At 43.7% G+C, this 14,269-nt stretch overlaps 1 protein-coding gene across 5 annotated transcripts in view; it reads left to right on the top strand.

Annotated features, from left to right (window-relative positions):
• MYRF (myelin regulatory factor) overlaps nucleotides 1–14,269 on the top strand; it is a 99,292-nt gene that overhangs the window by 57,334 nt on the left and 27,689 nt on the right. For all 5 annotated transcript variants that reach the window (XM_079956218.1, XM_079956216.1, XM_079956217.1 and 2 more), the window contains 3 exons: nucleotides 3,496–3,823; nucleotides 6,446–6,618; nucleotides 7,023–7,146. In XM_079956218.1, the coding sequence (XP_079812344.1) occupies nucleotides 3,496–3,823; nucleotides 6,446–6,618; nucleotides 7,023–7,146 (625 nt within the window). The remainder of the gene's footprint in view (nucleotides 1–3,495; nucleotides 3,824–6,445; nucleotides 6,619–7,022; nucleotides 7,147–14,269) is intronic.

The following is a 14,269-nucleotide window of genomic DNA, read 5'->3' as shown; positions in this document are numbered from 1 at the left end:
ACGATGGAGGCTGGGTCTGTGTTGTCCCCCCCCCCCACTTGTTAAGCAAAGTCAGTCTTTCTCTGCCCTTCTCCAAGCTTTATAAAAGTTAAGAGAGGGAAGTGGGAGGGTAGAATCTTTCTCCACTACCTACATTTGCCATCCCATAATGAGATTCCTCTCAGGAGATTTAGATTCATACGCCAGAGAATTAGCAGCAGAGGGAGAAGAATTGGGTGGAGTTGGTGTGTTGACGGGAATTTTCTGATGTTTCCCCACTGGCCCCTTCTTTTAAAACCTCAGCCCTGTTCATAGTGGAAGCAGCTACTTCTCCTTTCTCCATGGAAGAGGTCAAGAGTTCTGTTTATCTCACTACAAAAATCCCTGGAATTCCTCCTGGCCCTTCTTTAAATATAGTGAAGAGGCCAGATTACTTGCCACAGAGTGAACTGCTTTCCCTCACCACCAAGGCAGCAGAAGAGGGAGTCTGAACGGTTTCATCCTGCTTTCATCATCCTGGAGAGGGGAAGAGGTGTTGTAGAGGGCAGGATCTGAGTGAGTCCTGGTGCATATGCAGAGTGCCAGTATATATATTCTTGCCTCTGCGGTCTCATGGTTTTCAAAAAATCCCCCATTGTTTCAAGGTGTATTTGGAAGCCAAGTCAGCCTTTTACAAGTGGAAGATAAGATATGGCTTTCAAGAACATATTTTTCCACAACTTGCTTGCATATTCACTCTGCCATAACAGTTGCCCCAGCCAGTTTTTAACCTGTGAATGTCAAACATTTGATACTGGCTTCTGTAGTCTCACCAAAGCAAAATGCAAAGCCTGACATTTTTCAAAAATGAAAATTATATTAGTTTGTAGTCTAGTTCATTGACCAATGGTGGCCGTCAACACAACTTGTAGTACTGAGTACTATGAGATAATTTTGTCTTTGTGTGAAGTTCCATTCCATTTTACTATAACTTTTAGAGGTTCAAGAGCAGTTTGATCCTGCCTTTGGCTGAGATACAAAGGAGAGCTAATTTAAAAAGCTACCCCTATACTCTGACAAACCAGAGCCCTACATTCTTAACTTTAAATCAGGCTTCAAAGTTAAGTAAACTTCTGTTTTGTTGTACTAAGGAGGGATGTGAACTTGAGTCAAGGGCTTTCGTGAATGTCCTACAGCCTGTTCCTAGATATGTAAAATCTTTGCATGTACTGTAGGCTTCCATGCCACCCTTTCTGCATGAAATCAATAAAAGCCCAGCAAGGAGAGTTTGCCGTGGTCTTGTATTTAACCTGCCCCCCCCCGCCACATGTGATGTGATTTGTGTGTATTATTAAAAACAGTAATTTCCCCCAAAGTCACTGAAATATCTTCTGCACAAGAAGGTTTTGGAATGAAACAGGTATTTCATAACTCATTTTGGAAACATGTTTATATTTCAAACATATAAAAGCTGGGAGACAGGCCATAAATAAGCCTCCATTCCATCTGAGTCCTGTAATTCTGTCTTTGTTTGGTGGTGTACTTTTCACCAGCATTCTTTGTGCCTTTTTTAATTTTTTTTTTAAAAAAATTATTTACAGTATTTATTTATTTATTTATTTTTAAGTAATCATTGCTCTGGTGCGTGGGCAGTGACTTTGTGATTGGCTCCTGAGCCAGCCAGTCAGCACTCGTGTGCAGATGGACTCCACTATAAATGGGGAGAACTGGTTGCTCCTGACTTCAGTTCTCTGAGGAAAGTTGCATTCCTTACCTAAAAGGGGTGGGTGGAGATCCATGGTGGGCTCACCCCTCAAAATAGGTCTATATTTGTACTCAAAGCTGGTGAGAGAACCTGGCTGACTGCTGGGCACACTGAACAGCAGCACCAATCTTTTCAGAATGTATATATTCTCAACTCATTTCTAACTACCTTTAGTGATGATATTTCTGTATGAATAAGTGATGAAATGAAACAGAAAAGCTGTTGGTAAATAATGGTGGAAAGGTTTTGTCCTTGTGTGGCTTTGAGCAACGGTTGTTGTTAAATTAAGCCAGATTTATTTTCGTAACTCAGCAATTCTGACTCTGCTGCCCCATTAATGCTTTTAACTGCATGGATATATAACCTCTTTATTTTTAACTCCATGGACTGGTGTAATCTGAGGTCATGTTATTGCTCCTTTCAAGACTATAGAGCATATATTTCTGCAATGTGTTGATGCCCTTTGACATTCCCATGGAGCGAGGGTGCCATGCTATCTTTCCGTGGGGGAGAAAACTGCCTTCTGATAAGGGAAAGCCTGACTTCTCCCTGTGGAGAGACAAAACAGGAGAGAAACCTTCTAGTACTCCCAGCAAGGAGGGTCCCTGAATCAGGACTGATTTGGGAGCCATTCTGCTTTGAATGTGTGCCTGCTGAGGGTGGAAACTGACGTAACTCTAAGGTGGATGTTCTGCCAGGATTTTTGCTTGGGCAGGGGAACAGTCTCTCCCTTTCTTCCTTTGTACGTCCCTAAATCTGTTCTAGGACCAGGTTTGGGAAGGCTGCAGGGTACGTAGAGTAGGGTGGGGAAATGTCCCCTTGCACGAGCAGAAATCCTTGCTCTGACAGGACGTGCTAGTAGAACAGCACCCTGAGACTTTTAAGAACTTTGCCAGCTAGTTATATAAGAATCTCTTTGTCCTACCTCCAGACAATAACAGTGGTACTATGAGAAGCCTGAAGAAGAGGCAAACTTCTGAGTATGTAAAGGAAAAAGCATTTGAAGGCTCACCTTTCAACGTGGCAAATGCCCCAACAAGATTATTGTGCCTGATTAGAACCTGGAAATATATATCATGAAATACAGAGAACATACAGAGCATCCGCTTCCCTTCACCTCTCATTTATAATATACCAGACTAGTCACATAACAGCTTTTTGTTTGTGTTTGGCACTCAGTATCATAAAATTTCTTAAATGAATTTACCTGCTTGCTGAAGAAGAGCCTTTATGCATGGAGATTCAGATTTTTATCATGTGGATTTTTAGGAGGGCAGGAAGTCATTCTCCTGTATTTGCTGGATTACTCATTTGTTTCTGTTTGTGGTGCTGCCCTTTGGTTATATATTTAGCAATTAATTCTTTTTTTTTTAATTTGATCTTAGTAATTTTAAATGAGTTGAAATTTCAAGATACGCATTTAAAGTGTCAAAGGTTTGCCCGTCATTCCAGCTCACTGAAAGAGAGCTTATTTCTCACTATACAATGAAATAGAAGTAATGTTGCCTACATGTTTTACCATGTATCTCCCAAGTAAAATGGCTTGAGATGTACTATTGTGTCAGTGAGTGCTGAAAATGTAAGGAAATGGTCTGGAATATCCCCCTAAGGCCATCCATGTCTGTGGCCTTATACTGTATTCATTCAGAACACACAGCTGGAATGGCTGCCCAAGGCTAGAGGAATGTTGAAAGAGACTGGGATGTTTTTCTGTAGCATAATCTGGCTATACGTGTGCCACAAATTAATCTACTGACTTTCTGTCTTTTTAGATCCTCACCTCCTTCGAACCATGACTCCTGAGAATATGTGTCATATAACTCCCCCTTCCCGCCTGGAGCACCCACCCCCTCCTCCACCGCCACCCCCTCCACCATCCCACCTCCAAGGGCCGCCTCCTCCACCACCACCACCACCACCGCCTCACCCACACCAGCAGCCGCACAGCCATCACTATCCCAGCATGCAGCGGGACATGTACATGAAGGCTGAGTCTCTGATGCCCCAGTTCACTATTGGACAAGGCATGTCACCTGGAGATCTCCACCATGCCCAGCAGTCACAGATGCTTCACCAGCTACTGCAGCAGCATGGAGCAGAGTAAGTCCTAGGGGAAACGGTGTACGAGATAGGGAGGGAGTAGAAGCATTACTTGAGCCCCCTGAGACTTGTTATGATCCCAGTAGACATTTGTGGTTAGAGTGTTGGACATGGGAGACCAAGGTTCAAATGCCCACTCAGCCGTAGAGTTCACTGGGTGGCCTGGGTTAGTCACTTTCTCCTGTCCTACCCTGCATCACAGGGTTGTTGTGAAAATAAAATCAGGACGGGGAGAACCAAGTACAAAATCTTGAGCTCCTTTTCAGCAATAGCATGATATAAATGTAATAAATATAACTAAAGTAATTGAGAAAAGTGCAGAGTTTGCTATTGAATTACATGTATAGCAAGAGGCCCAATAATAGTCACAGGGACTAATATGGTAGGTCAGGGGCCTATGATGATATGCTGTTGAGGTGCTATTGAAAAGAGTGAGCAGCAAAATGAGAATTGAGCCAAGTTCTCTTGGTGTTCTGAAAAAATACAAAAGGCAAAGCTATACGACAAGCAGAGCTTTGCCCTTTCTTCCACTGACGATTCATTCAAATTGTGGTTTGTTAAGATTGCTGAGACTTCTGTTGGAAATCTCATGTGCCCCTTACAGGACTGTTTATCAGGGGACAATTGTGTGTGTGTGTGTGTGTGTGTGTGTGTGTGTGTGTGTGTGTCTGTGTCTGTGTCTGTGTCTGTGTCTGTGTCTGTGTCTGTGTGGCAACAATTTTTTAATTTGTTTTTAAACAAATACAAGAACCATTAAACACTTATCCAGCAGTACAACTAATGGTGTTTGTTTTATCCATTGACTCTAGACATAAAATTACACATTCAACATTTAAGCATATCATTAATATCATTACCTGTATGCCACAACTGGGTGTAATGGAGAGCATAATCCCAGCACTAATGCATCTAGATCTATGGGGGTGCGATTTCAGATTTAATAGCTGGAGGCAAAGTTCCTGACAAGGTTTGAAAATATATTCAGGATTGAACTGCTTTTGTAAAAAGTGATTTTAAAGATTGTTTTTGTTTTGATAATGCATAACAACTATTGCAGTGGTAGTAACACACACACACACACACACACACCTTTTAAATTAAAGAGATCAGTGCCTTCAGCATGCATACCAAGTACATAAGCTCCTTTAATTATTTATCACATTTGTCAATTGTGGCTGACCTAGAAAAAACACACAAATGCATGTAATATGCCTCGAATGGCTCACCTTACTTCAAGAGCAGGTTTGAGGAGGAAGAATTTGGTAGAGACAGGGACTGAGGGATTACTTAACCCTTCCCACACACTGCTTCTACAATCTGAACATGCATTTGGAACTAACTGTGGGATGCGGGAAACATGGTTGTGTGTGTGTGGCCAGTGGAGTGGGATGGGGAAGCTGTTTTTTCTGAAAAAGGGGCATACATAAAACTGTTGGTGGGGCTTAAATCATTAAAATGTTTCTCCGTGCAAAACAAATACCTGCACACTGAAAGCTAGCATATGGGAGAGACATGTTCGCCTTCCGTAGTCATTATCCAGTTCAGACCTAAGATCCACCTTTAGCCAAAATGTCCATTATGAGATCCATTTATTGATTTTTGCCATAGATGTGTACAAACATTACAAGGGGTTGGACTAGATGACTATACCATTCTTTGATTCTATGAATGGTAATGTGTTGTTGGTGAGACACGCCTATGTCAGTCTGCAACCCAGTTGTGAGTTCCACTCACCAGGAATAACTCACAGTAGTCTAGTTTTCTATGTGCAGGGATTAAAACAACAACAACAACATTTGTATGGAGGAGGGTTCAGTCACATGTGTCCGTACCTTCATTCTCAAGTCTGGTACAACCTAGACACAGATATACCCCCTCAGTCACCTAAGAAGAAACCTGCCAATTGTCTCTTTCCCTCTTGGGTCAGGTGAGGACAGAGGGAGGGAATGTACAGGTTTAGAATGTGCCTCTATTTCAGTACCACACAACAATTTGTGAGCGACTCTTTGTATACCTACAGAATTATGTGAGAGCTTGGCTGATGCTCACCTCCTGTATCCTCTGGATTCCTCCCCCCCCCCATATATATACAGTGGTACCTCGGGTTAGATACACTTCAGGTTACATACGCTTCAGGTTACAGACTCTGCTAACCCAGAAATAGTACCTCAGGTTAAGAACTTTGTTTCAGGATGAGAACAGAAATCATGCTTTGGCGGCGCAGCAGCAGCAGCAGGAGGCCCCATTAGCTAAAGTGGTGCTTCAGGTTAAGAACAGTTTCAGGTTAAGAACTGACCTCCGGAATGAATTAAGTACTTAACCCGAGGTACCACTGTACAGTCATACATCTTGTTACATTCGGTTCAGGTTACGTCTTTTCAGGTTGCGTCCCTCGGCGACCCAGAAGTACCAGAAAGGGTTACTTCCGGGTTTCGCCGTTTGTGCATGTGCAGACGCACAAAATGACATCACGCGCATGCGCAGACGCGGCGAATTGTGACCCGCGCGTGTGCAGACGCAGGTTGCGTTCCTTTCAGGTTGCAAACGGGGCTCCTGAACGGATCCCGTTCACAACATGTTGGAATGTTCTCACTGTCTCTTTTCTGTGTTTGGCCCCCACAGACTTCCAGTGCACCCTGCCAAGAAGAGGAAACACTCAGAGTCGCCCCCAAATACTCTCAATGCCCAGATGCTTAATGGGATGATAAAGCAGGAGCCAGGGACAGGGTCTGTGCCTCTCAACCCTGACAGAGCCCAAACACCTCCTTGGCATCAGCAGGGGGCGCTCTCACCAGGTACAGTCTCCAGTAGTATTGTCAGCATCCATATGTTATTCGTGTTCCAAAAGGGGAAGAGTTCTATAGAGTGGGTGCATGGGAGGAGAAACCGAGGAATGGGGGCCATGAGGAAGAAATGAGGAAGGTGTGAGCCATGTGTCTCTAGGGAGAATGTGCTGTTTCATACCAAACAGAATGTGTGGAGGCAGTTCCCCAAAGTTGAAAAGAGCAGAGAACGAAAAACATTTTCCTTTCCTTGGTTACAAAAACCAAGAAATTAAAAAGTCATGGGATGTTTTGCATGGTGGGAAAGCCATGGGGAGGTTGGGCAAGAATGAATATTTCCCTTGTAGCAGGAGGGCTTATTTGCATGAGGTGTAAATACGCAGTTTTGTAAACACACAATTTTACTATTGCTGCAGGCCTGATTCAGGACAATGACAGCTTGAATGGCTCCTACTTGGATCCCAATTACCAGTCTATAAAATGGCAGCCACATCAACAGAACAAGTGGGCGACTCTGTATGATGCCAACTACAAGGAGCTGTGAGTAGAGATGGTGCCTGTGCAAACTCCTCTGCATGCCGGCTCAGAGAAATGGAGCTGGTTTACCTTCATATTTGCTCAAGAGTAGCACAAGGAGCTGGAGGCTGGTGTATATAGCATGCAAGAAAAGCCTCGCTACTTTGAACCTCTTTAAATTGGCACTTTACACCATTTTAACAATAGTAAAATTTCAATATTGTTTATTAAGCACTTACAGTTATTAGGTGCTCAACAAAGTACATTTAAAAGACATTTTCTGTAGCCATTGCTGTACAATTGAAACAGAAAAACACAGAAAGGGAAAGAAAGAAATGAGGAAGATGTGACTAATAAAACTTCAGTGATCAGAAACAAGACAATCAGTTGTGGAAGGCTATCTTGAATGGGTGTATTATCAAATGATAAAAAAGCAGAAAAGGCACACTAGCCTTTTTGATCCTCCTTCAACACTGTTCGCTTGTTCATTGATTTCTGAAATCTCAATGACACTTCTCTCAAATTATTGCATCATTGACATTTCCTCAGGTGTCATCCTGGGTTTTTTTTAGAAATTGGTGGGTTTTAGTCAATTTTATACTTTCAGAAGCGTGGCATGTAGTGATAGCATTTGCGCCTCACCATTACCTGGTCACCTTTTGACAATTGCCTTTTAAAAAATGCTGTCCTGTTGTCTGTTTAGAGCAGGGGTTGTCAACCTGGTCCCTACCGCCCACTAGCGGGCATTTCAGGATTCTAGGTGGGTGGTAGGGGGTTCTACAGCACAAACTGAATCACTCCTACCATCGAGCACTGGTGGGCGGTAAGGAAATTTTTACCACCAAGAAAGATGCATTAGTGGGCGGTAGGTATAGAAAGGTTGACTACCCCTGGTTTAGAGGGAAAGGGTAAGAGTGGTTTCCCCAGGAGCAGGCACTCAAGTTTTAGGGAGAGGGGAGTTAGGTTTCATCAGCAAAGGTGACCCCTCTTAAGAAGGCAGTCCATTTTGATGCTTGTGCAGCAAAATAAAATAATATATCTTTTGGCTTCTGGAAACACCCCGTGTGAGAAGACTGCAAAATTCAAAGAATTCTAACTGTAGAAGCCAAAACAAAGGGATGAAAACAAACAATGGGTGTGGAAATGTAGGCTTGGGGAATTGACTGATAATGGAGAGAGCATATACCTTTTTCAAACAGATAAATGATAAGTTGAAAAGGAGTACACAGAGAAAGTAGCAAACAGGTTGGAGTGCACTGGCAAAGCAAAGGCAATCAGAAGTTTAAGGAAGGAACTAATAACCATGATGCGTGCATCAAAGATGAATATGAAAGAAGCATACAAAGTGGTGTGATATCTTTTAATCAGTCTAATATCTGTTGGGGTTTAGTCTAGTCTAGACTACTTAAAGATAAAGGCAGCATATCTTAGCTAGAGCCATGTTATGCAGAATGATGATGGTCAGCAAGTGTATACATGGTGCTTTATAGGCTAACATAATCAAATTACCCAGGGGGGAATCCTATGTGCTGCAAGCAGGTGCCCACTCCTGCAGTGGGGCTTCTCCTTCCACCCCACCCCCTTTGCAGTCCATCACACAACCCCAAAATCTATACCAGAGGGTTGGAGAGAAAATAAACTGGAAGAGGGCAGACAAAATAAGAACATAAAAACGTGGCCCATCTAGTCTGGCGTCCTGTTCTCACAGTGGCCAACCAGATGCCCATGGGAAGCCAACAGGACACCATTGGATGTCACCCATAAGCTCTTGCCTTGAGGAGCTTACAGTCTGAATCTAGGTGAGAATTGTAATGGTGGAAAGTCAATAAAGAGAGAGCAGGATATACCAGTAACTAGGGGGGGGGGGGCAATGCATGCAAATGTAGTTGCCTATCTTCATCACAACAGCTTCACCAATGTACATTTTAGATTACACATCCCAAAAAGTGAGCTTGGAATGATTTCTGGGAATGGTAGCAGTGCTCAGCTCTGTGGCCACAACAATAACTTTTTCCACCTATGTATAGCTTGGTTTGATTGGAAGGAGAGGTGGGGTTCACAGAGGAAATGTTGAAGAAGGAAGGTGCTAGAGAGAGGGACAGAGATTGGAGGGGCAGGAATGTGGATAGAGCGAATAGTAAGGAAAGAGCAGCTAGAAGTGGCATTGAAAAAGGGTTTGGCAGGGACACGGGGAATTTAATCAAGGAAAGATTGTTAGACGCGGGAAGCATCAGAGATAGAGGAAACGAAAATGACAGGAAGGGAGGGACTTTAAACAAGGTTGTTTTTAATGGTTTTAAGATTCCTTGGGCACTGATTTTGAGCTCAAAGGCAGTGCAGGATAGCTCAGTTGGGAGAGCACGAGACTCTCAATTTCAGGATCGTGGGTTCAAGCCCCACATTGGGCAAAAGATTCCTGCATTGCAGGGGGTTGGGCTAGATGACCTTTGTGCTCTCCTCCAATTCTGTGATTCTTATAAGAGAGCCTTGAAGGACATGAATCGGAGAGCTCAGAGGCAGGATAACTGGCAAACTCTTGGTGACCAGCTAGGATGTGCCTGGGAAGCTATGGCAGCCACGTAAGGTGAGAGCAAGAGGCTGGGAGAAGCAACTGAGCGCAGCTTCCAGGGTAGAGAGACAAACGTTCAAGGGGTGGGGGAGAGAAACAGCTGCAGATCCTCCCTGCATTCCAGAAAGGTGATAGAGAACTGGCAAGCAGTCAGACAGATTCCGGGAATTGCCTACTCTCAAGAACGCCCCGCCCCTGGGTTTCTATGCAGCCTGTATCTTCTATTTGGCCCCATTTTGGGGAGAGAGGGAAGGGCCTTTCTTGTCTGTGGTACCAAATAAAATGAGATGATTATCTGGCTTCATGAGAGCAATGTGGAGAGAAAGGGCCAGTGATTTACATTCAAGCCAGCTGTGGCATTAGAGGGAGGCTGCCCTTGCATGGCCTAGGATGCCCACGCACAGCATCATTGCTGAGGGCTGCCTTCTCAAGGTCTCGCAGAAGGTAATTTATCTGTGTTCCTTCCCTGTGCATATATAAGGGGAGTAGGGCAATATATATATTTATTTATTGCTTGAAGGAACATACAAAGAGGCCAAAGGCATGTCTTGCTCAGCATCCTTTTCCCCATTGTGGTCTACCAGGATAAGCGGTTAAGCAGGCTCTGAGATGCAGAAGCAGAACTGTTGCACCAAGACATGCTTCTTCTTGGAGGTAGTATATATTAGCTGTCTTGGAGCAGCCACTGATAGCCTTCTCTCTAGTGGATTTTTCTATTCCCTTTCTACGGCCTTCTAAATTGGGGGCCATCACCACAACACGTGGAAGCAAATTCTGTAATTTTAACTCTGCACCAAGTAAGGAAGCACTTTGGATTGTGTCCTGAATCTCATACTCCACTGAATGACATGAGTTCTGGTATAATTTTGGCAGTGTGGGGAAGACAAGGTTGCACTGAAGGTCTACAAGCTACCCATGTGTGTTATTGTAATGCCTTTATATAAATGCATGGTGTAACTGTACAGCATTTGGAATACTATGCAAAGTTCTGGTTGCCTCATCTCCAAAAAAGCGAAAAGGTGCAGAAAAGGGAAATCCAGATGATCAAAGGATGGAGCCACTGCACTTAGAAATAATTTTTGAGGGGACAGGATAGAGGTTTATAAATTACATGTGGTGTGGAGAAAGTAGAGACAGAAGTTTCTCTCCCCCTGCCCATTACTATATTATTCATTGTTCTCACTTCAGCATGACTTTATTTTGCTGAAGAAATTTTCATTGCCTCCAGTCTAGCTGCTTCCTTGACAAGGCTCTTTAACCATTCTTAGAGGAGGATAACTAAAAACGACTTGGCTTTCAACATAGCCATTTTCCATTAACGTTCCATGGGCTGTAGGCAGCACATGTTCAGCAACATCCCCTGTTCTCAGTGAGGTGAAAGCAATTGTTTTTATAATAATTAACTTGGGTAATCTCTTCCTCAATGAAAACCATGTTGTACTTTTACAAACTAGAGGCGCCCATCCTCCCTGTTGCAGCAGAAATAAATGCAGAATAAAACATTTAAAAAATAAAAAATATACATATACTAATCCTTGAATTTCGCTGAGAAAGTAAGAGTTTGTGGCCCAAGTTTCTCTAAATGGAGAAAGATAGGTTGTGAAGCACTCAGACCACATGATTTGCACACTCTACAACTAGGTAGCTTTCCCTCACCTATTCCCCCCCTTTTACAATTCAGATTTAATAATTTTAATGAAAGATACCATTTTTAAAAATTGCTTATACTTTCGAAGGGGGTGTCAGGCATTACATGCCACAGTGATTGTAATATTCAGGCACACTCTCCTCATTTACAAGGTGGCTAGGATGTGCTTTGGAAGAACAGGACATTTTTCTGAGATCCTGGCTTTAAGACAAAGTGGAATATAATATGTGAGATGTCTCTCTTATCTGTGGAAATTGTAGTGCTATCTGTTGCCATGGGCGTAGACATCTGCCTCGTAAAGAGGCCTCTGTGCATACTGTTACCCTCCTGTGACAGGAGCATGGCTCATTGCGTTTCTGGGGGTGGCTAACTTTCTGCCCTTATCTCCAGTTCTGAGTTGCTACTGTCCTCCCACCCTTGCCTTTTCATTTTTACCTCATAACTCACACTCATTTCTTCATTATCTGTCCTTGAATTTCTCTGCATTTTGACCCAATACATGTTTAAACATTTGTACACGTTTTGTAAAAAGAAAGATTTGGGCTTTTCATTTGAACAGATTGCGGTCCTTAATTCGTGTTGGATTTGCCGAGCCATTTGTAAAGGGCCGGGTAGCGAAAGTGGCTTGATTGAATGGCGGAAGCTGCCAGTTTTGTTCTCTCAGGTTTCAGTGGTGAATGGCTAGAGGCCCAGTACAATTTCAGTGGCAAACAGAAACCATGTCTATTCTAGCTGAAGAGCCTGAGGAGAGATGCGGTAGCTTAGAACTGAAGAGGAATGACCGTGTGTCCACTTTTTTTGGGGGGGGGGGGAGTGGAAGGGGAAGAATTTGGCTTTTGGATAGGGCAGAATGGCAAGCACTGCAGGAAGGAGGGAATGGCACAATGAATCACCAAAAATGTGATGGAAAGGGGGGAGAGGGGGAGAGAAATTCCTCTCATACTTTCTGGCTAAGGTAGCTTACTCTGTGACCACCATCTGGTTTTCGTTCAGGGCACATCTCTGGCAGCTCAGGGTCCCCCCTGTTGCTATGAGGAAGAATTAAATGGCTCTTTATAGGGCCTGCCAGGTTCGCTCAACCCAAGGGTGCTGACAGCAAACAGAGTTTATCCAGTTGCTGCTGGCATGTCTGTGGAGGATTGTCGGCATGTGCATGGCCAGCTTTGGACCTCTGGAGGCCAAAGCAACTTACTGAAATGTTCTTCTTGCTATGGCTACACACAGAATCCTGCACTGGATTTTGAAATTCCTGGCCATCTTGGGTTCTTCTTGTCTATCCCACTTGTTACTGTGGTTGTTTTGAGCTTTGACTCTTTCAACAGTTGCTAGCCCTTCCTATTTTCGACAGTCCCTCCTTTTTCCTGTCACGATCAAGACCCTTGGTTCAAGTCTTCCCCTCTACAGCTTTCTGAAGCCTAAGGAGTTAAAGATACCAGCACATACTATTTATCTGTTAAATAAGACTTCCCAACCCCAACAGACTACAACTCCCACTAGCCCTGGTCACCATGGCAACACTGGCTGGCGCTGGTGGGAGTTGTAGTCCAAAGCACCCAGAGATTAAGAAAGACTCTGTTGAATTCTAGTGCTAACTGAGCCCTCAAAAACTCATTGAAACTGTACATCTTAGTGGCTTAAAATATAAAGTTTCAGTTTTTATAGTAGGAAGTGCAGACCTTCAGGAGCTCTGTCACTGACCAGCTTGATAGGGAGCCTCTTCTTACACTTGGGCCTGTAAAGAAGTAAGCCCAAATGAAATTAAGGGGAGTTTTTTCTTTCTCAAATGAGAAAAATCAAATTTTAAGGGTGCATTTCCTCCAACAAGTACTTAAAATATACCGTTAACTCGATCATACCGGCCTGCTGAATTCGACAGCATTTATTTGTTTTTATTTGATTTGCACCTATTTGGTTGCAGTTTATGTTCACGTATATCGGTCCGTGAGGCAGAGAGGACTTCCTCACAGAGCAAACCAGGCATATTGGGAGCTGTGTGTATGCGTGCCTGTTGGCGAAGGCCACATATTTTCAGTGTTTCCATGACAACTAGTCCATTAAGGAGACATAGATTAAACCTCCCCAGCTGCTACATATGTTGCTTCCCCCCTCTTATTTGACACTCTGAGCTGCTGCCGCTTTGTATCCTGAGTACATACACTTCAGTCATTGGGGTGGAGATGGGGGTGGGGCGGAGAAAGAGTTTGGAAGGTGTAAAGAGCAACTTCAGGTAGCTCTGTTTTAAGACATATGGCAGTCCAGAATGAACCTAGCCTTGCGCTGAAGCCAGCAAGATGCATCTCACGTGGAAATGTCTTCAGTGGCAATTTGGGTGGGTGGAATCTAGAGGTGGGAGATTTCCAAGTCTCGGGATGATCATAAATTGCTTTACCAGAGCTAGCAAGCAATGCCAACCTAATCAGCTGTTAGTTGGCAGATCTGTAGGAAAACCAAACAAATCAAAGCAGAGCTGCTTGCTTCATACTGTTTACCTTTCCCCCACCCCCGGAGCATTGCCATTTCCCTTAGTGGATGTTGAAGAAGGAACAATGCTAACTGACAGTGGTAATTTTAGGATGAGAAGAGAACCTTTTGCCTGTTTGCAACTGTCAAATATCCTTTGATGTTTTCCCTGAAACTATTAAGCTAGCAAATCTGGGACTCACATATTGGGATTAGTTTATGTTGTCACATCCTCATTTCAAACCTAGTTACAAATTCCCCTACCCCAACATTACAACCTCAAATCCAGGGTGGTGTGATGGACAGAGTGGTGGACGGACCAGAGAGATCCAGATTTGCACACACACACCCATTTAGCCATGCAACTCTATAGGTGCTGTTGGGCCAGCCCACTATCTCTCAACCTATCCTACTTCATTGTATTGTTGTAGGACAGGGGCAGGGAATCTCATGGGGCCCTCCAGCATCTC

The sequence above is a fragment of the Podarcis cretensis genome, assembly GCF_951804945.1.
Source record: "Podarcis cretensis genome assembly, chromosome: 1".
Classification (NCBI taxonomy): Eukaryota; Metazoa; Chordata; class Lepidosauria; order Squamata; family Lacertidae; genus Podarcis; species Podarcis cretensis.
This window is presented reverse-complemented; position numbering and strand designations above follow the sequence as displayed.